Consider the following 21,541-nt stretch of genomic DNA (forward strand, 5'->3'; position numbering starts at 1 on the left):
TATAAATCTTTCATTAGCTCTACAAAAAAACTGAGGAAATCAGTTTCATTCAATATTTACAAAATACATGCAACACATAAAATGTTCACAAAAGTATCAGGTATTGATCATTCACAGGTGATTGAAGAATTACATAGTAATGAGGACAGGGCTATCATCATACAGTTAAAATCCCTAAGAATGTGAATTATGTATTTAAGTCTAAATGTAGGAGTTGTTCTAAGCCAACAGAAGAGTCACATGCATGAAATTAAGTACACAATTAAGGATTTCCTGGGCTAAAGCCAAATATGTCTTTTGTCCCAAAAAATAAAATTACATTGATTACTCATGTTAAATTTTCATAGCTTTGATGCTGCAGCTACACACTCTGCATATATTATTTGCTATCATAAGCTTTGCCATCATAAAGTCATGTCATATCCAAATTTCCAAAACTTGTAAATTAAGGACACACTTCATAAGGGAAAACTAGACTCTACTAAAGGTCAATTAAAGATTTTTCATTGACTTAAATAGGTCCAGTAGCTCGCCTTGGGGGTGTACTCTTCACATGTTTCAATTAAAAACCATTAGAAGAGGAAGAACAGCAATGTCAGTAGCATATGGACATTAACTAACCTATCCAGTATGTTTGGAGACAAAGTGCCTTTGAACCTATCAAAAGACTCTTTAAAGATATATTCTGTTCCTTCACCAAGAAATTATCAATATTGTTTACTCTTACAACAGAATAGAGACAAAGCCAAAAACATTCTTTCATTTCTGCTTCAAGGTGCATAGCAATACTATTCAGAAGAAATACTCTTCAGACAGTACCATCTTAATTATGATTTAAGCATGTACTAGGATTCTGGTTTGCCATGACAACACAATGTATCTTGTGAAGTTACTCTTCTGGTTCAAAAAACTGAGTATGCCCATTTGAGCTAATTCAAACTCATTCTAAAACCCAGAATAAATCACTATTTTCCAAAATGGGATGTAGGAAAAACATCCAAAAGATATGGAAATTTTATTGTGCAGCAACTTAAAAAATATATTATAAACAAAGATGACAGCTCAAACAAAGAATCATAATACATCGGCTATTTCATTTTACATTGATAAAATAGTAACCATTCACTTCAAAAGAAAAGATTCTCAAGGATGTTTGAAGAGGTAATATCAGCACAAGAGAAACAAGTAATGATATAATATTGACAGATGCAAAATAAAGAAATTGTGGGAGAAAATAATAGAAATAAAAGTATGTGGTTCTGTAGTTCCAATTTTTTACAATCACCCCATTTGGATGATTGATGATGAAATTATTTCACCACATATATACTGGGGCTGGGCAACGACAACAATCCGTGTTCTACACGAGATCAACCAGAGATAGCCTGATAAGCTTGGAAAAAAGACTTTCATGAAATGTCAGCCAGAAATCAGCTTACTAATAAATTAAGTGGAAGACATAATGTTATAGCCAAAAAGATACTTCTACCTCAGCAGCAGAGGTCAGAAGATTTGCAGTTTGTGAGGCATCTTTATGATACCAGGAATAGGCACCTCTGTGGTTTTTTTGCCTTGCAAACAGAAATGGTGGAAATTCTTTTTTGTCACGGCACAGAGTAACTTCACCAAAGCGCACAAGATTCTGCTGTTATTGGCACTGAGAAGTACAGCAGTTGTCAACAATTGCCTACCAGCAGGAGAACTCTGCAACTTGGATCTGGATTTGTCTTCTTGAAGCAGGAGTTTCATGAAGAATATCCCCATATTTGTGAACTTCACAATGTAGATAAGACTACTTTGCACACTGTGACATATCCCGTCTCGAATTAGACCACGTCTAGTGCAGCATATTGTTGCAAAATATCCACTATAAAAGTTATTTTTCTTGTAACTTCACAGACCACATGTGTATGACACTGATAGTATGCAAACCTGCAACTGAGGACACTGTCAACAATTCAACAAAATAGGCCACTGTTTTGTTGCTTGACAGGATTACACCAAATTTTCTCTTCCTCCTCTTCCTTCCTTTCTTATAGCACTACTAGACTCACATGGATTTTTTATTTACTTTTCTTCAGGTAGTGACAAAGCTAACAGGAAAAATTTTGACTATATCTCTTCCCAAAGGATTCTATTCTCCCTATTTTATAACAGTTTTTCTAGGAAGTTTTATGTTGTGCTTTGACATAAACATGCAAAACCAAATTGAAAATAAAACTAATATTAGTAAAATAATCAGACATGCAAGGGGTCTTTTCCTGACTTGGATAAGAAAGCTAAGGAATGGCACATATGTTATGTGTACAGTGAGCAAGATTTTGTACAAATAGCTATTTGGCTACTTTCTAAGAATTTGTTGGTGCAATTAAGAGCATGAGGCTATGAATTCTTACAGCTCTTGGTGCTTCATTGTTATTTTGCACTACTCCATCCAGTCTGTGACTGAGTAACCTTGATCCATTGAATTATGTTGTTCTTATTAGGTATCTGATAAATGTAAAAATGAACACCTTAGAAAGCTTGTAATGAAGCTGGACTTTCAAGATGCATTTTAGAGGTAGAATTCCCCTAATGTGAAATTTACAGAGATGTGACACAGGTTCTGGAGAGCAATACTCTAGCACTACTACTCAGTCATAAAATCTTTGGTAAGGATGGTCACATAGCAATCACCTGCTCTTCACTGGAAAGCCTGGAAATTATGTCTTTCTTGGGTTTTTTGTTGGTTGTTTAATTGGTTAATTGGGTTTTTTCTATTATACACTAATGGTGTATAAGAAAAAATTGCACCTGCCTGCATAGAATATATCTGGCCAGGTCTTCAGTGTAGCCAAGATGCTCTTGTATTTCTAGAAGCTGCTAAGTCTAAATTATATCAAGACCTCTTCCATTGGCTCAGAGTACCTCAGGTAGATATAGGCATGAATGCAGCTGAAAGCTTGTTTCAGAAGCCCCTTGGATTGCTAAATATTGTCCTGTGTCTCTTAAAAAAACAAGAAAAAAAATGGCTAACAAAATCAGTCATCTGGCCTGTCCCAGCATAGCTGTTCAGAAGACAAATTGTGTAGAATCAGGTTTCATGGTACTGAAACAGTACCATGCTCAGATACATTTTATACTTTTATTTCCATGCCCTATATCAATATAAGTAGCTTACAAACAGATGTTTTACTACTCAATTCCCTCTAGATTGCATCCAAGCTACTTATCTTTGTTTAGCTACATATTGCTGCTAGAGGCATATACAGTCCCCATAATTTTTTAATAACAAAACAAAAAACTTTGACATATTTGTGTATATCATCTGCCATATCAGATAATATTTTCTGTGGCCATGACATTTTACAAATACCTATATAATGCTTTGAGCATATAAAAACATGAATATAACAAAAGAAAGTATGACTGCTGAGCAAATACATAGGAGTAACATTTATTATTAACAGCATGCATCTGAAGCTGTCAAGATTTTCACAACTGCAAATAAAACCTAATACTGAGTGCAAGCTAATGCAAGAACATTTCTTAAACTGACTGAAACCTGGGAAAAGATGGAAAAATGAAAAAAGTAATTTTATGGAACTCTTGAACTCACTATGCATTAGTGGTGAACAGAGCAAATAAATCATTTTATGTATATGTAATGTGATATACAATAACTAATCCCAAATTACTTCCCACTGATTAAAACAACACTACACACAAAACATCATAATTCCTAATTTTTCCTCTAGGTAAATTATGGGATTTGGAGGTGAACAACAGATAATAACAGAATGAAAATACTTTGTTATTTTCTTTAATTTTTTTTGTTTGCAGTAGTTCTGAAAGACCTAAATCAAGATTAGGAAAAGCTGTAAAGGTTAGAACAATTGAGTGAGGAATTGGTAATTCATGACATATTTTTCTTTGACAATGTTCCTCACAAGAGCAACATAGCCAAAAATCATTGCACCTCTCAATAAAATGAAACCTTTACACAATTAGATTCTAGAATTTACAACAACATGTTTTTAAATTACTTTGCAGAGTTCTGAGGAAAATGACATTTACACAAATAATGAAAATCTCTATTTCTATGTCACAGTTCAAAGAAGCACAGTTCAAATTGTTTCAACCTCAGAATATAGCACAAACACCTCACCAGTATTCTTGTAAAATAATACTGCTTATTGAGAATTCAAATATCATAACATCTAAGAGTTTAATTTTTTTGTAAAACAGATCTGCAATTTAGGGTTTATTACTCTACTAATATCATTATTACCAGAGCACAAAAAACTGGAAATAAATCTCTGTGATGAAAAGCTCTAAAAAACACACAGTAAGAGTTCTCTGTTGTGGTGATTCAGTACAATTAATAGTCACTACAAGCAAATGGAAATAATGGAACACAAACACAGTGGCAGGAAGTCACTTACCAAGGTGAAGAATTACATCATAGAAAGTAGAACACAGGTGTCCTGATTTCTAGTCTTGAGATGCTGAGGACCACTCCAGGTATGTAATATAACAAGTATATCAAGACTTTAATTATGGCAATGAAATTAATTGAGATTTAAGATTACCTATAATTTTAGAACCTTCTCATTTCTTCCCATTTTTTGAAAAATGTTGTTCAACATTCTACAGTTCTGAAGCAGCACAATCTCTAATCTCAATATCTTTTTTTTGTTGCCTCTAACCACTATTTCAAAGAGCATTTTATATCTGAGAATAAGAAATATTTCAACAATATTAAAGACAGTTTGAAGTAGCCTGGCCTCTCCTTAAACCAACTCTCTTAAATGAAAGGAGTCTATTCAAAGAGAAACCGTAAAGGCAGAAAAGAACAGCAAGTCATTAAATGGTGATGCCTACATGTGATCCAGAGACTTGAAGCCCCCCTGCTACCACTGTCACACCCTTCAGACATAATTTTCAACTGACCACGTCTGTATTTCAAGATGAAATGAAATCATAGCCTCAAGACTACATGGCAGCCCGCATATGACATAGCTGAAGCTAGGAGTCAGCAGCAGCTAACCCTCAGCAGCCATCTGTGGTGCACACAGACCCCGTGATGCAGCCAAATAATTGGGCACCGTGTAACCAGACACAGTCAAGGCAAGTCCTGTCGCATAGCCATACACATTCTTCACACAAACTCTACACACAGGCGGCACTGGTCACTTTTACCCCACATCCACACTGCACGAGTAAACTGGCACTTGGAATCTCAAATTTTGAGTCACAGAATTTGGCAAACCAAGACTATTAATCCAGAAAGAAACACTTTGATGTGGCTACAGTAATAGCAGGTGATAGGGAATCCAGTAGAACACATATCAGTTAAAAATGGATAGGAAAAACATAGGTTGATTTTGCAAAGTAAAAGATAAGAGAAGTCTGGAAATCTTATTCTTACAAAACTGTGTTTTAACTTTTCCATGACCTCTATAACACTTGATTTCATTATTCATAAAATTACACATCTCCTTCTAAACTCCATCAGTAGTAAATGGCTCTGTGACAAGTAAAAATAATTAATTAGATGGATAGTCTAAACAGCTAGTGAAGAAATGTCTCCTTTTTTTGTATTTGTTCCAAGCTTTCCAGTCATTCATTTCTTAACCTGAGTTCACCCTGCTTTGTTATACAGTTAAGAATGACAGAAGTCCAGGCTTGTGAGATGCATCTCAGGATGCCAAAAGCAGGAATCACTGAGACATATCCTTCTTTGAATTCCCACACAAATTCAACATCTCTTCCACTTTATATTGAGTACAATTCTATGTTCTTTTATCCAGGACTAGTAAGGCAGAGATCTTACCCGTGTTTTATATGAGATTAAAAAATCCTGGGATGATGTCTACTTTCAAGTGATCAGGCTATCTCTGTCTTCATATCTTTCCCACTGACCAATGATGATGAATAAAAAAGACAGTTAGCCTTACGAGGTGCTTTTTACAGCTGTGAAGAGTCAATCAATCATATAACTACCTGTAATTAGTTAACAACTGATAGAAATATATTCAGTACTAAATTAAATACATTAATTTCAATTATACTCTCCAACTTTATTTTTCTTAAGGAATAAATAATACCACTCATCATCTGTACTTTATGGAAAAAAGCATGCTTTTCTTTCCCTCCAGCTATAACTGTTTTGATTCCCATCAATTCAGGTATGTTGGCACCAGAAACATTTTTCTGCAAGACAAAACATGGAAGTCTGGTAGTACTATGTATTTGTTCTGCTCTCTGCTTCTATTCAGTAGCTGTATAAAATCTGCCTCAGATTATCTCACAGAAGAATGAAGGATATATTATTAGAATTTTGAAAGCCTATTTTGCTTTCAAAGAGATTTGGAGCTGTTTTGAGAGAAAGCAGGGCTGGAACAGTACCAAATATTCTTTCCTACCACTGAATTCTTTTACAGTTATATTCATGCTTTTTGTAATAATATAGCCATGTTTTAATGCTCACATTATGCCCCTTTGGTCGTTGTTAAGTCTTCCCTTATGCTGTAAAACTACTTGTCTGTCATTCCCTATTACAAAAACATTTTAGACTGCGAAAGGTGATACTACTTTTACTGAACTAATGTGAAAGGTAAAGGAAAGGTCACTGGCACCACAGCATGGAGGTAAGCACGGGTCAGCTCTCCAGTGAAGTGGACTGTTATTATTAGCTGCTGACTTATTCTGATAGTGAAGTGGTTTTAAAATGCTGCAGTATAAATTAGAAGGCTTTAGAAGCACAGTGTCAAGAGTGGGATCAACTGGCACATTTTCCCATGCTTAACTTCATAATCCTATTTCCTAACATAGATCTGTGTCCTTCTTTAGCCCCTCAACTATTAAAACATTTATGAGAACTCCTGCAGCAGTAAGGCCTCTGAGAATCTCTTCTGACACCCAACACCTTTGCACCTGCTTTTTTTGGGTTTCACACCCCTCCTGTTAATGTTTGATATTGCATCTTATACCAGTTCCATAACACAGCTGTTGTTTTGCATGGATTGACACTTTGACCACCTGCACTGGAAAACAACTCATCATGAGCTTTGAGCAAATTCAAAGAGAATATAAGCCCTGAGCAAAGCAAGACAAGATTAAATGGAGATGCAACTGAGCCAAGCAATTGGAAAACCCCTTCTGATACTGAAAAATGTATGTACAGAAATGATGGCCCAACTACAGTCAATTGGACTCTTCCTAGTGATTTAAAATGAAAAATTTACCAGAAGTTGGCTTCCCAGTTCCAAGCTAATCCCATAATTATAGTACTTCTGTCTGCTTTGTGGTCCTGAAAAACCTTCACAAATAAAATTCCATTTTTAGCAAAACTTGCAAACATTTTTAATAAATATGATGTGTGGCTCCTTTGCAACCTATAAAAAATCTTACAGACATAAAGATTCAACAGATTCTTTATAGTCCCATTTAATAAGACAGGAAGGACCTGTGGGGGAATTCTCCCAGTGCCTTACTGGATGCTGAAACCACTGGGAAGCTAATGTCTGGTACATTTGATTACATTTTTTACTTATAATTGTCACATGCATTAAAAAAAATAGCAATGAAACAAGACAGGTTTGGAAGCATATGGATTTGAGGAATAATGTACTGGTAAAGCAACCTAACATTTTACATTTCTATAGAGATGGCTGGTCTCCCACCTACCAGGTAATGACTTTGAGATGTGTCAGTCACTGATCACAAAAACAAGTAATATGAAAATGCCCAGTGGGCACTTATTTTGAAGTTTTCACACATGCACAGAGCTTGTGCCCCTGTTTTTCCTGCTAAATGTATGGCTTTGATGAAGAGGACTGGACAGACAACAAAAAGAGGACAAAAGAGACTGAAAATTTTCCAGTTATTGAACCACAGTTTTAAAATATCAATTGGAATTTTATTAATGCGTAAAAAGTTATTTATGTCTGTTCTGGATACCGTTGTGTTTGAAAATCATAGGTGACTAATGTTAGTGCCTAATAAATCCCTGATCATGTCAAGGGGTTTTTTAAAGTCACACCTGTTAGCATTATTAAACTATTTAAGAGAGAACTATTTATAATTATATTTTTCAGGTAAGCAAAGAGAAATAGCACCAGTTATAACTCCTGTGACCATAGAAAGACTTTCCAGAGGGAATATGTTCCTGGACCCATAGGTCATCAATGCAAGTAAACTAATTGGTTACCTAAAGATTAGAAGCAACCTGGGCTGCAGTTATCATACACTAATGGAATTCACCGTCCTGAGGAATATGAGTCAGTTGAAGAGCAAAGTCAGGACCCTGAGCTTTAGGAAAGCAAATTTCCAGCTCTTCAAGGGCTTAGTCAATAGCAGCTCCTTGGGAAACTTATGTCAGGGACAAGGGTGAAAAACAGAGCTGGTAGATATTTAAGGATGCCTTCCATTATGCACAATACCTTTCTACGCCCAGGCGTAAATGATTAGGCAAGGATGAGAAGGGTCTAGAATGGCTAATCAGGGAACTGCTGGTAAAACTAAAGGGAAAGAAGCAAATGCACAGCAAAAGCAGGGACAGGTAGCCTGAGAAGACAATAGGAACATACTCCATTTGTATAGGGGTGGGGTGAGGAAGGCCAAGGTGAAACTATAAGTGGATGTCTGCATCCACTTGGATGTGGAGCTCCACAGGCTGCAAAGGCACAGCTGCCTCCCCATGGTCTGCACCATGGGCTCCAGCAGAACCTCAGTTCTGGCACCTGCAGCGCCTCCTCCCCTTTCTTCTGCACTGATCTTGATGTCTGCAGAGTTGTTCCTCTTACATATCCTTACCCCACTCTTCTCTGGTTACAACTACAGCTGCACTATAACTTTTATTTCATTATTAAATATAACAGAAGCATTGCCACCATTTCCGACTGACCCAGCCTTGGCACTGGCTCTCCCAGACTTGGAGGAAGCTTCTAGCAGCTTCTGATAGAAGCCAGCCCTGTAGCACCATACTACCAAAACCTGACCATGCAAACCCAACACACTATGCTAAGGCACGCAGAAGACTGGGAGATGTTTCAGGACAGCCAGCAGATCTTCACCAAGGAAATGTTCTGCCTGGTCAGCCTAGTGGCCTTCTACAGTGGAATAACTCCATGAACAGGTAAGGAAAGGGTTCATATGTATGGATTTCTGTAAAGCCTTTGACATGGTTCCCCACAACATACTTCTTGTTGAGATGGAGAGAGTGTGATTTGATGGCTGGAGAGGTCAGTGAATAAGGAACTGGCTGGGTGGTGTTATCCCCAGAATACTGGTCAATGTCTCAATATCTGGATGGGAGTTGGTGAGAAGGGGTGTGCCTCAGGGGTCTGTATTGGAACAGTGCTATTAAGTATCTTCCTCAATTATATAAGCAGTGGGATCAAAAGGACCCTCAACAAATTTGCGGATGACATCCAGCTGAGTGGTGCAGTTGACGTGTTTGGATGATGTGATGTGATGTGATGTGATGTGATGATGTCACCCAGACATATGCAATGTCATCCAGAGGGACCTGGACTAGCTCAGGAACCAGGTCCACATGAGCAGCTTGAGATTTAATAACATGAAGTACAAGGAGCTGCGCTTAGGTCAGGACAATCCCAGCACCAGCACAGGCTGGGGATGAGCAGATGCAGAGCAGCCCTGCCCAGAAGGACTTGGGGGTGCTGGTGGGTGAGAGGCTGGGCATGAGCCAGCCATGGGCACTCCCAGCCCAGAGAGCCAAACGTGTCCTGGGCTGCATCCAGAGCAGCGTGGGCAGCAGGGGAGGGAGGGGATTCTGCCCCTCTGCTCTGCTCTGGGGAGAGCCCACCTGGAACCTGCATCCAGCTCTGGGCTCCCAGCACAGGGAGGATGTGGAGCTGTTGGAGTAGGTCCAGAGGAGAACAAAAGAAATTATCAGAGTAATGGAAAACCATCTCTGTGAGGACAGGCTGAGACAGCTGGCATTGTTTAACCTGGAAAAGAGAAGGTTTCAGGGGAGATCTCATTGTGACCTTTCAGTTCTTAAAGTGGGCTTCCAGTAAAGATTGAGACAGATTTTAGTAGGAACTATTGTGATAGGACAAGGAGTAATGATTTTAAACTAAAAGAGGCTACAAACAGATTATATAAAGAAGGCATTTTTAACAATGAGGGTGGTGAAACACTGGTACAAGCACTCCAGAGAGGTAGTAGGTATCCTATTCCTGGAAACATTCTAGGGCCCCAGATTGGATGGGGCCCTAGAAACATGTTCTAGTTAAAGATGTTCCTGACCTTGGCAGGGTGTTGGACTAGATCTTTACAGATTCTTTCAAACCCAAACTATTCTATGGTTCTATGATTTTGAAAGGTCTTCATGTCTTTTCTTGCTTATATTAGGACTGAACTGAAACTGCATCAGAAATACAAAACAAGATTTAATTTGATCTTTTGAAAACACAGAGTGTTAAAGCAACCATGAAGCATAACATTTTAATTTCTCAGAATTTCAAAGATCACTATATACAGGATTGACATGAAGATGTAGGTATTCATAGATACTCACTCTGCTTGACAAATTCTTAATATGCTTTAACAGTCCCTAATTTCTTCATTTTGCGCTACCCAGATGATACAGAAAAAATTCTGGTCACTTACTGAGACTCTTCAGATGTAGTATTGAACACTGCTCAAGGCACAATGATGTCGAAAAAAAATTTAAATTTGTTTTCTGTATCAGAACATCTAGCAAAAGCATTTCTGTCTCACTCCTGGTACTGTGGAATGGCTTGTCTGTCCTGTGACTGACAGCATGTGCTGTACCAGATGGTAGGATGGAGGAAATTAGAAGTTCTTCATATTCCCTTTCTTCTCATTGAGGTTTCTCTGGGTCACGTAGTTGCTGTTGGCTGCAGCAAAACTATTAGCAGAAAGAAAAGAATCCACAACAAAGCTGTCTTTTTGAAATATCAAGCACAGGAAACTCTAATTGTGTGGTTCGGTAAATAATTGTAGAAAGAAATACTTTCTGAAGAAAGCACACCTGAAAATAAGGTCACAGCAATTTTTCCACTAACTTTAATAATAAAATATATTATTTATAATACAGGGCTTTTTCCTGAAGAAGAATTTTATTGCATAACTTGTATGATGATAATAGTGAGAGGAACTCTATTCAACAGCTAAAATACAAATGCCAGCATCATAGTAATGCTTAAATTCACATGCAAAATAGACAAGAAATTTGGAAATAAATCTATCCATCTCCTTCTCCCTGTAACTACTAATATATAGTTTATAGTATAATGACACTGTGGTGAGAGAGGGATTGCATAAGGTACCAGGCATGCCTCTCCTGAGCATCTTAGCTAGAAGAACAAAGTCCTCTCCAACTAAGAATCTTACAAGGTATGTGTCATATCAGGGAGGATTGTGCCCTAGGCCTCATAGTGTACCTTCCTCTGTTAAACTTGGCTACTGAGGTCTGTAAGTATCTCTTTCAAGCTGACTACATAATCATAATGTCATGTAGGTTGACCTTTCTTATGTACACTTATATTTTATATTTATAAATATATATATATATTTATATATAAATATATTTTATTTCAATTTATATTTTCACTCATGTCCAGAGGAAGACATTGCTTATTTGCAAGTCCAGCTAATATAGACTTGAACTCCACTGCAGATCCCTAAGCTTTCTCTGCCAAATTTTACTTCTTGTGGTACTAATCAAATATTGATTTTAACTAATATCTCAAATGTTAGACATAATATATAAATATTTAATTAAATAATGTCTAGTAAATATCTAAATCTAAAAATGTTAGACATCCAACAACAGAACAAATTTTAAAAATTTGAAAGCTAGACATTGAAACAGATTGCTCTTCCTTCGACATAATATGAAATGGTACAAAGTCTTAATCCTTGAGAAAGTAAAATATGAGAGTACACATCCTCAATTTTTTTTCATGTAGCATCAGATTACCTCATTTTAAGATTTAGTGAGATGACGTACAGAGTGTTGAAAGTGGCCTTTACAAGCAGAGAAAGAGCTTTTTGCTAGAAATTAACAGACAAGTGAGTAATGTGCTTTCCTCCCGATGCTATTGTACAGGGCATGTCCCTCAAGGAACAGTTCCAGAGAACAGTTCCAAATAGAAATAGTCCAGGCACTTGGACATGCATGTTTCTTATAGGCTGATACAGCCACTTCATGAGGTGCATTTGGACAAGGATAACGTAATGGTTTTGGATGGGATGTCTCTCTGGCCATTACTCTACGCAAAAAAAACCCCTTAAATAATTTCTACTGGGCTGCAGTTGGCCTTTATTACTTCTCACTAAGTTTTACGTTGAAGAATACTGATGCCATTCTCACACACTTCTTTAATCTTCCCAGAAGAAACTTTTAAGGACTTGAAAGTCAAATAAAAATTTAACTTTCTAAGAGAAGATAAACATATTTATCAACCATCTATGTTATTTTTTTCTATTGGTTGCCAAGTTTTCTCTTTCTTCCTAGTTTGTAAGGAGAAGCCATTCTCCTACTAAAACAGAGCTTGCACATATTTGCTTTATTATAATCTCCAATTCCTAGTACTGACTCCACATGAGAGACACAGCCAACCCTTATGAGCATTTCACTGGATTAATGGATGTTAGCAATAATTTTATTGGACAATAAATGATATCATCTAACTTGTGGTCATTAATACTTGTATTGCTTGTCCATGGCAGTGTGCTGGCAGTGTGGGGAGTTCAGGGGAAGATGCTCTGCAGAAAGACACCAGAGGCTGCCCTAAATGGATACCAACAATTCCAGATGGCTCCAAGGGACTGAAAACAAGACACAGCAAAATTCCTCAGCAAAGTGTGTGGTGCCACTCTAAAAACTGATTTAAGAAAGAGGGAAAGATCCACCAGAGAAAGAGACAAAATAAAAAGAGTGAGAAAGAACAGAGGAAATACCATGTCAAAGCAGGAGGAAGCAGAGGCTCTGCATGGTGGAGTAGATTTCCACACTACAGCTCATGGAAGACTCATCCTGCTGCAGATGGATATTCCTGAAAAAAGCTCAGCCCACGGGGACCCCCATGACAAGGAGAGAACAAAAGTGTGAGGATGAAGGAGAAGCAGCTATAAACCACTGTGTTCTGGCTATAACTTTCCTTGTCATCCTGCACTACTCAGGGATGGAATAGGAATCTGCAATTAAGTTGACCTTGGGAGAGAGGGGAAGATTTTTTTTATTGTCTTTGTTCCTTATCATTGAAATATATGTTGACAAATATTAATCTTCCCAAAGTACAGTCTGTTTTGCCTACAAAAGTAAATGAGAAACAATCTCCCTATCTTTTATCTTGAACCATGAGATTTCTCAAAATATTTCCACCCAACATCATGCTGAAGAGGGGAATGAAGTGATCAGACAGGTAGGCATTTGACTTTTCAAAGCTAGCCCAGCACTACTTTTCTGTTTTCCCTTTTTAGACTGTTAAGACTAATTCAATATTTTAATTTATTAAACAGTTACCTGCTAATCACTATTTGTCTGAGTGTCAACATTAGACACCTATTATGTCAGCAAGGATTCTGATGCATTTGTTCTGCATAATATGAACCATAGTGAGTATGCTAAAGGCCAAACACTTTGCAGCATTTCACATCATTCAACAAAAGTGTTCCTTTAATTGTATGTTCAGCTTCCAAAGCTGCCCTTGAAATTTTGATTCTGAGAAACTGAGTTTATAATCTAAATCAGAAGAGCTTGTGTAGACTACCTCCCAGATCACTACAAATATAAATTGAGTTTCGGCCTCCAGAGAAACACAATAAATAATGCCAATATTTTTCTTCTTCACCTTTTGTACCATACTAATATGATGTTGCTTGCAGTTTTTACTATTATATATAGTTATTTGCACAACTCCAATTTTTTTCCCTAAGTTTTAAGTGAACAATTAGGCCGTAACCTACACTCACTTTTGTGGCTTTCAATTTCATTGAATAGGAGACTTTAGGAAGGAAACAATATTTTAGAGCTCTCCAAAAGAAACATCGGCCTCTCAGGCTCAGCCCTGTAAAGACTTTTATGCACAGGTAGGTTTCCATGCAAAGGCTACCCATATTGCATAAACATGGGTAAATCCTTCCACTACAAGACATATGTAAGCAGCTGGGAAAACACTCAGTGGTTTTAAAACAGGAGTGACTGGGAGTAAATTTACCATCCACAGGTTTGAATATACTCACATATTCTCACAATATCTTAATATTCTAAGATAATTTTGTTTAATTCATTTGCCTATTCAGGACATCTGATTTCCTGATTCCATTATGGTTCTTTTTTATTAGTTAAATTCTATCTGTTTCAGTCACTGATTTTGCTATCCAAAGTAGAAGAGGCAGGAGAAAGGACACCTGCACTGGTTATTCTGTTGTTAGCATTTCTTTTCCAGGTGCATTTATTGTGTGAAGGTTCACTCTTTGTTTCCATTTTGTTCACTCATTTTTTAGCAATTCTTTTTAAATAAATTTCTTTACTATGAAAAGTCAGTGGAGAAAATTAATTACTATTACTTTCCTCAGAAGAGAACATAAGCAGGGCTAAATCAGATCTCACATAAGTTTAATCCACTCCAACATTGCCAATGAATTACCAGTAACAGATGTTTAGGGAAAAAGTAGGAATCAGTAAAGAAGAGGCTGACACTTTTCCCTGAAGGTTCCTCTACTCACCCCCCAGAAATCAGGATATTAAGAACCTGAGAAATACAGATGACAGCAAAAATTGTGGTTAGGTACCAGCCAATGATTTTATTTCCCCCTGACAATAAGTCTCAGAGCAGCTGTGGCAGAGAGCAGTTATGCAGCCAACAGAAAGACAATAATTCTGGTGCATGCCTGGGAGTTCTTTTCTCAGTCTATTATACATTCATGGCATTCCATGTAATATCCTTTTCAGAGAGATATTTGTGCTCATAGCAAAATGCAGTGCTGTTTGTAGAATTTTCCATACAGTTTTTAAACTTAAACAGACAGTGGGAACAAAGTGTGTATGTGAATTTGACTACCAAGATGTATTTTATTTTTACAGAAAACAGCTATTTGCAGCCTTCTGCTTATTACCACAGCCAAATCCCCTTTAGGATCCTATCCTCTTTAATATATCAGAATATATATAAGTAAAATTTAGTTACTGGAAAACCAAAACAAAGTACCTTGGCCCTATTTAAGTGCTTTTAAGGCATTTTCAATTATATTACTAGTAAAACATTATTGTTAAAAACTTCAAGGAATATGATTTAATCTGTTAGGAAAAGATTTGAACACTGTAATAAAATACCTTTTACGCCAAATAAAAAAGATGGAAACAAACATAGATTGTTATCTTACTTCAAATGGGAGCTCTGTTATTTCCATATTTCCAGACAAATCCAGTTTTTCTAGATTTTCACAATCACCCAGTTCAGGAGGAACTGACTTCAAATTATTGAAACTCACATTGAGCACTTTGAGGTTTTTTAAGCAGCCTGTGAGGGTAAGATAATTCAAATCAGTGTACTTAAAAATAAAAGAAAGAGAGAGAAAGCAAAAATAAAAGGTATACTCAGTTAAGCACAGAAAAAGCTCCTTATTGTGATGATGAATAAGATTAATAAATATTTTCTGCAGGGATCATTAACATTTTGAGGGGCAATAGTGCCCTTAATCAGCAATGCTTTTGGAGAGAGTTTGAAAGGAGACAGCAAAGACATTCAAAGATCTTGTTTCTTCCAACAATGAGATGCCTCTTGACCTCATTTGAAACTAGAGAAGTTGGCTTTTGGCTTCACCACTGTAGAAAATGTATTTACCTGCCAACTGAAACACATCTTTGCAACTTTTATACAACCTCCTCGTTGAGAATAATGACTCCTACTAAACTCACATCAAGAATTCTGTCTTTAGTATCCTGCATAACACACTTTTGATTATATAATGGATGGTGCATGTGTTTCATTATTTTCTTTTTTGTGATTTATCATATCTACTGGCTTAATTTAAAGGCCATTATAATATTCTATGCTACATTTACTTACAAAGATTTTTGTTTCTTCAAATTATAACTTTACGTAATTGTGAATAAAAAGAGGATTAGAAACATAATTAAAATGCAATATCCTGAAAAAAAAATGCAAGTTATTCTGTGAAAAAATCAAACTGGAAGACATTTGAAAGTATCAAACAGCTAATGTGGTAGCAAAGGAATCAGTAAATACATAGCAAAATGAGAACATTTTATGGAAAGCCTGGTTTTTGTATTACATGAATAATCACAGAATTGCAGAATCACAGTTTCATTTGGAAAGAACCTTCAAAAATCACCTAGTACAAGGCCTTGTCCAATCTGTCTGAATACTTCCCATGATGAGTCATGCACAATTTCTCCAGGCATACTGCTCTAATGTCACATCACCTTCACAATAAAAAATTTCTTAGGTCCAATCTACACCTACTCTCTTTCCATTTGAAGCCATTGTCCCTTGTCCTGTCGGTACAGGCACTGGTGAAAAGTCTCCTCCTACCTTTCTCATAAGTGCACTTTAAATGTTGAAAGGTGGCAATAAGGTGACAACAGAACCTTCTCTCCTTCAGTCTAAACCCTCCCAACTGTCTCAGCTTTCCTTCATAGAAGTGTTCTGGACCTCTGGCAATCTTCACAGCCCTTCACTGAAGCCATTCCAGCAGGCTCATGCCTTTCTTGGACTGGAAGCCCCAAGACTGGATTAAGTTTACCAGGTGGAGTCTCACAGTGACACCCTCGCTTCAACATACCGGTCACACTCTTTTTGCTCAAGATACCGTTAGCTTTCTGGGCTGCAAATGCACATTGCCAGCTCACATCCAATTCTCATTCACCAGTATTCTCAAGTCCTTCTCTGTGGAGCTGTTCTCAATCCATTCACCCCCAGTCTGCACCAATATTAGAAATTGTCCCAGCACGTGGGCAGGATCTTGTACTTTCCCCAGTTGACTTCCATGAAGTTCACATGAACCCACCTCTCAAGTTTGTCAAGGTGGTCCTGGATGGCATCCCTTCCTGTAAGGATATTAACTGTATGTACTCAGCTTGTTAACATCTACAATATTTCCCTCTATTAATTTATTTTCCTGTGGTATTCTCTTCTACCCAGTGAGAGAATACAGCATATAGGAGGAAATGCAGAAGTAAGAAACACAAATGCATTCAGCAGTTGGCAACTCGGAAAGAACAGTCTCATTGTCAACAAGTTCTCAAAGCAGACTAGATATTTTTAATGCAAGAGAAGACACAGCAACCAAAACCTTACATAAATCAGAGTTCCAGGTCTGGCCAGGACAGGACTAATTTTTCCAGTAACTGATAAACGGCATGGCCAGGACCCAGACATTATTCTATACCACCTCACATCATAGTCAAGAGTGGGAGAAAGAGACTTTCTTCCAGCAAGATGGGGTTCTGGTTTGGGCAAGTAACCATGGCGAAGGGAGCTGCCTGATTTATTAATTTTCTATTGTCAGGGTTTTTTTCTGTGTGAATGTTGACTTTTCTTGTAACTTCTGTAATTAGCATTGTGGTTGTTACTGTACATTTCATTAGCTTATTGCTGTTTCTGGTAAATTTTTTCTTCTGTCAGTGTTCAATCTTTACTTTTTGTTCCTCCCATTCTCCTCTCGAGAGTGCTACAGAAAGAGGAAAAGGGGAAAGCCAGGGAGCAAAATGGAGTGGTGCATGGTTTGAGGAGTCTTGGGGGGCCACTGAATTGGGGGTACCACCTAAATCATAACAATCAGTCTTCTATTTATAACCAGGTTTTTTTAAGAATCTGGTGTTTCATTAGATTTGGTTGACACTGCAGAATACAAAGAGTCCTCACAGTGTCATAGTAGTGTTCTTATCCTTAAGACATTAACATTTAGTTAAACTTCTTCCAAAGCAAATGTTGGCTTAGAGTTGTTCACCTTTTGCAATCTATGGAAATCCTCACCAGAGGGTATTTAGTGCTTCCACAGAAAAGGACAGAGAAGAGACATAAAGAGTAGAAAGTCCTACATTTTTTTCCCTGAGAAGTTGCTGTTGCCAGGGCCAGAGACATGCAGTTTTATGCCAACACTAGCAGTTGCCAGATCACTCAGCATTTTACATAAAACCCACAGTTTCCCTTAGACACAACATTGTCTTTAAATGATGACTGGACCACCTAAATCATCTCACATGTGGCAGACAAGGCATATATTGTGATAACTATGTTACATTAATCTCAACAAGTTATAACAATGAAAAACACAGGGTCTTCCACCCAGCTTCCTTCCAGTTCTATCTCTGTCAGAAACTGAGGTGTATTTCAAAATTCAATTTTCCTTTTAGGATAGTGACCTTGTTTTCCTTTACTGTAAGCTGCTGGTTTAGTTAAAAAAGAAGAAAAGATTTCTGTAAGACTACAACAGGCATTGTTTTGCCAGTACACTCTTATCTGACAAGGGTCATTGGGGTAATAAAACAAATTTAATTGTGTCAACATGTGAACTACATTTTAAGCACCTAGAAATTATAGAAGTTTAGTCTACTGATCAGGAAACCTCACCAGGTTTCGTATCATAATGTAGATGAAGATATTATATCACGCGCTAAGTGTCATAATCATGAATTTACCACTTCATTGCAACAAAATTATGACTGAGACAGAAATGCCTTAAAACTAGAGAATCAGAAAATCAGAATTTACTTCCTCAACCAACTAATCCCTTGTTAAAGGAGAGCAAATCCCATTGGAATGAAAGAAGAGCCATTTATTCATTAACCCTGGAATGTTTTGCCTGTTCTTTCAGCACTGGAATATTGTACTGGTTCTATCTGGAATGGAGTTAGTGCTTCTCATAGCAACTCATATAGTGTTATGTTTTGGATTTATAACCAAACAATGGTAATAACTGAACAGTGGTAATACTGCAATTTTTTTTTTTTCTCACTCTGATGCCCCAGTGAGTCAGCTAGGAGTGGGCAAGAGGCTGAGAGGTGACAAGGCTGACACATTGGATCCAAACTGACCAAAGGAATATGCTGTAAGTCACATTCAGCAGTAAAAGCAGGAGACAGAGGTGGAATGGGAGTAAGTTTTAAGATCTCTTTTGCTTAGAGACTGAATGTGGATCAATTTGTGGTAAATGTTTTTGCATCACTGATTTGTTTACTTCTTTTTAAACTCTCTTTGTCCTGATGCATGAGCTTTCTCACTTCTGCCTTCCCCTTTCTCTCCCCCTCCTCCTGTGGGAGACAGGACTGCAGGGGGCTAAGCAAGCTGTATGAGGCTTAGCTGCCTACAAGTGCTAAACCACAACAGACGTTGCTAATTTTTCAGTCACTGAAAGTTCTGCCTCTCAGTTCCATTAGTAATTGAAGAACTAACTACTAATGGACTACTAGGCAAGGCATCTGGTGTTACCAACATGATAGTCACTGACTCATCCAACTCTGCTCAGGTGGTCACCTCTGATGCATTAGAGACCTGGAGCAGAACCATGAAATCACAAAAATATAATAGCCTTTCTGGGTAGTGGGAGGCACCCAAGCACAGGTTGGTTTTCACAGCACCTAACAGGCATGTCAATGTTCCCAGTATGGTTTGCAGGTATGAGAAAAAGAATAAGTAAAAAATGCATCACATTTTTTCTTGTCATATATAGTCTCTCTCTAACACAACAGAAGGGCACTAGAGATCCTACAGTCAATTTACAGTAATTGCTGTGACTGAGATTATGAAAATTACTGGGAAAAGGCATGAGTCATGCAATTGAATTTTATTTCCATAACAAATGCAGGACAACATAGATGAATGGGATGAAGCTTGCCAAGATCTGCCTGCCGGGAGCAATCTCTTGGAATTCTATAGGGGCTATTTTTCACCTCTGGGCTCTTCAGTTGATTAAGTTATGCCACCTGACAAGTGAGCAGTAGTCAAACAATAACACACCCTCTAGGGCAATAAGAAACATATAAGACTAACCAGGATATCCTGGATAAAATCCTTGCATGACCACTTCACATAATCACATTTTTTTCATTTCTAACATTTCATTTGAAAAGTAGTTTATTTTTCACATCTGCTGCTGTTATGGTACTATTAGAAGTTACTGGGTTTCTCAATTTTCTTCATTTGGAATAATTTCAGATTGCTTGCCTAAATTTATTTATAGAAGTTTTATAAACATCCATTCCTTTGTCAAGTTCATCTTTCAATAATTTTTTTTCCTTACCTGGTGTTTACTTCTGATGTTTTCATAGTTAACAGACATCTCAGAATTAATTTTACTAGTCTGAATAAGCCATTTTTTCTAGTCTCTGCTGACAAAATAAAAAATCCCCTCCTTAAATGGTCCTAATAGACTTATTTTGCATCTGTTCTCATCTAAAATTACTGAGTAGTCCTCCTGTGACTGTTAGATTTGGAATTTCATTTATTTCATTTTTGCATTTAATGATCTCTGACATGCTGCACGAAAACTGAATACATGATCTTGAGCTCTGCAACTGTGAATTTAATCTCTGTATTTTTTAAGAATCCTACCTGCTCATCAGCCTTACCATATTTCCACCTGTTTTGTAGTGACAACACACAGACAAACTGTGTGAAAATTTCAGAATTTTCACTGTCAGAAAATTTCAGTAACCCTATTCCTGAAAATTGCTAAGTGTCAAGACTGATCCTTGAGAAAATCCACAAATAACCTCCTTCATGACCAACACTTTCTCTTTCCAAGTAAACACATTTTTGACTCTGGTTTAATTGCTCATTTTACAATTGTGGCATCAAAGTGCCTTCTGTTAGAGTCAAACATTCATTTTCCATAGTTCTCTGTATCAAACTGGTCATGGAATACCAGGTAGACAAGATCTACTGCTTGAAGCTCAGTCATTTTCGAAAGGTAGAAACCAAATGAGTTGGGAACAACTTGCTTCTCCTTTTTAAAATTTTTATTTCAACCTGGTTTCCATTCAGCACCACATCTCTGATTTCTTCCTGTAAATAACTGTTTACAATGTTTGTAATAAACAATGTAGATAAGGATAGAGTTAGGTTATATGAGCTGTCAGAATGGTAATCCAGATTACAGAGTGAAACCTGCTAGGCAAACTTTGTCAGAGAGAGCACAAATGTGTGACTATAAAAAACATATATGAAAACTAAAGATTCTCAAATCCTGTGTCTTGACCTAAAGTACACAAAATTGTGGAGGGATGAATCTCAAAATATTCTTCAAATACCACAGACATTGCCATTTCGAGGAGGGGGAAAAAGAAGGGTGTTAAGGCAGTATGGACTTTCACAACCCTGAAACCTGCATCTAGGGGCTTATTTATGTCTTCTTAATGCAGAAGTTATCCACCATCTTGGTAGGGTGCCCAGTAAAATCAGGCTTAATGAGCATGTAATACAGCTCTTTAGGAAGGCAGAGAGGAGGTGACATCTCTTCCATGATTGTACAAATGCAAAACAGGATTTGACTCCCACACATGTTACTTATACATTCATATAATATTCAAGCA

General features: G+C 37.2%; 1 protein-coding gene across 2 annotated transcripts in view; it reads right to left on the minus strand.

Annotated features, from left to right (window-relative positions):
• Positions 1 to 21,541, minus strand: part of LRRC2 (leucine rich repeat containing 2) — a 77,380-nt gene that overhangs the window by 12,706 nt on the left and 43,133 nt on the right. For both annotated transcript variants that reach the window (XM_058823794.1, XM_058823795.1), the window contains exon 5: positions 15,370 to 15,506. In XM_058823794.1, coding sequence (XP_058679777.1) covers positions 15,370 to 15,506 — 137 coding nt within the window. The remainder of the gene's footprint in view (positions 1 to 15,369; positions 15,507 to 21,541) is intronic.

The sequence above is a fragment of the Ammospiza caudacuta genome, chromosome Z (genome assembly GCF_027887145.1).
Source record: "Ammospiza caudacuta isolate bAmmCau1 chromosome Z, bAmmCau1.pri, whole genome shotgun sequence".
Lineage (NCBI taxonomy): Eukaryota > Metazoa > Chordata > Aves > Passeriformes > Passerellidae > Ammospiza > Ammospiza caudacuta.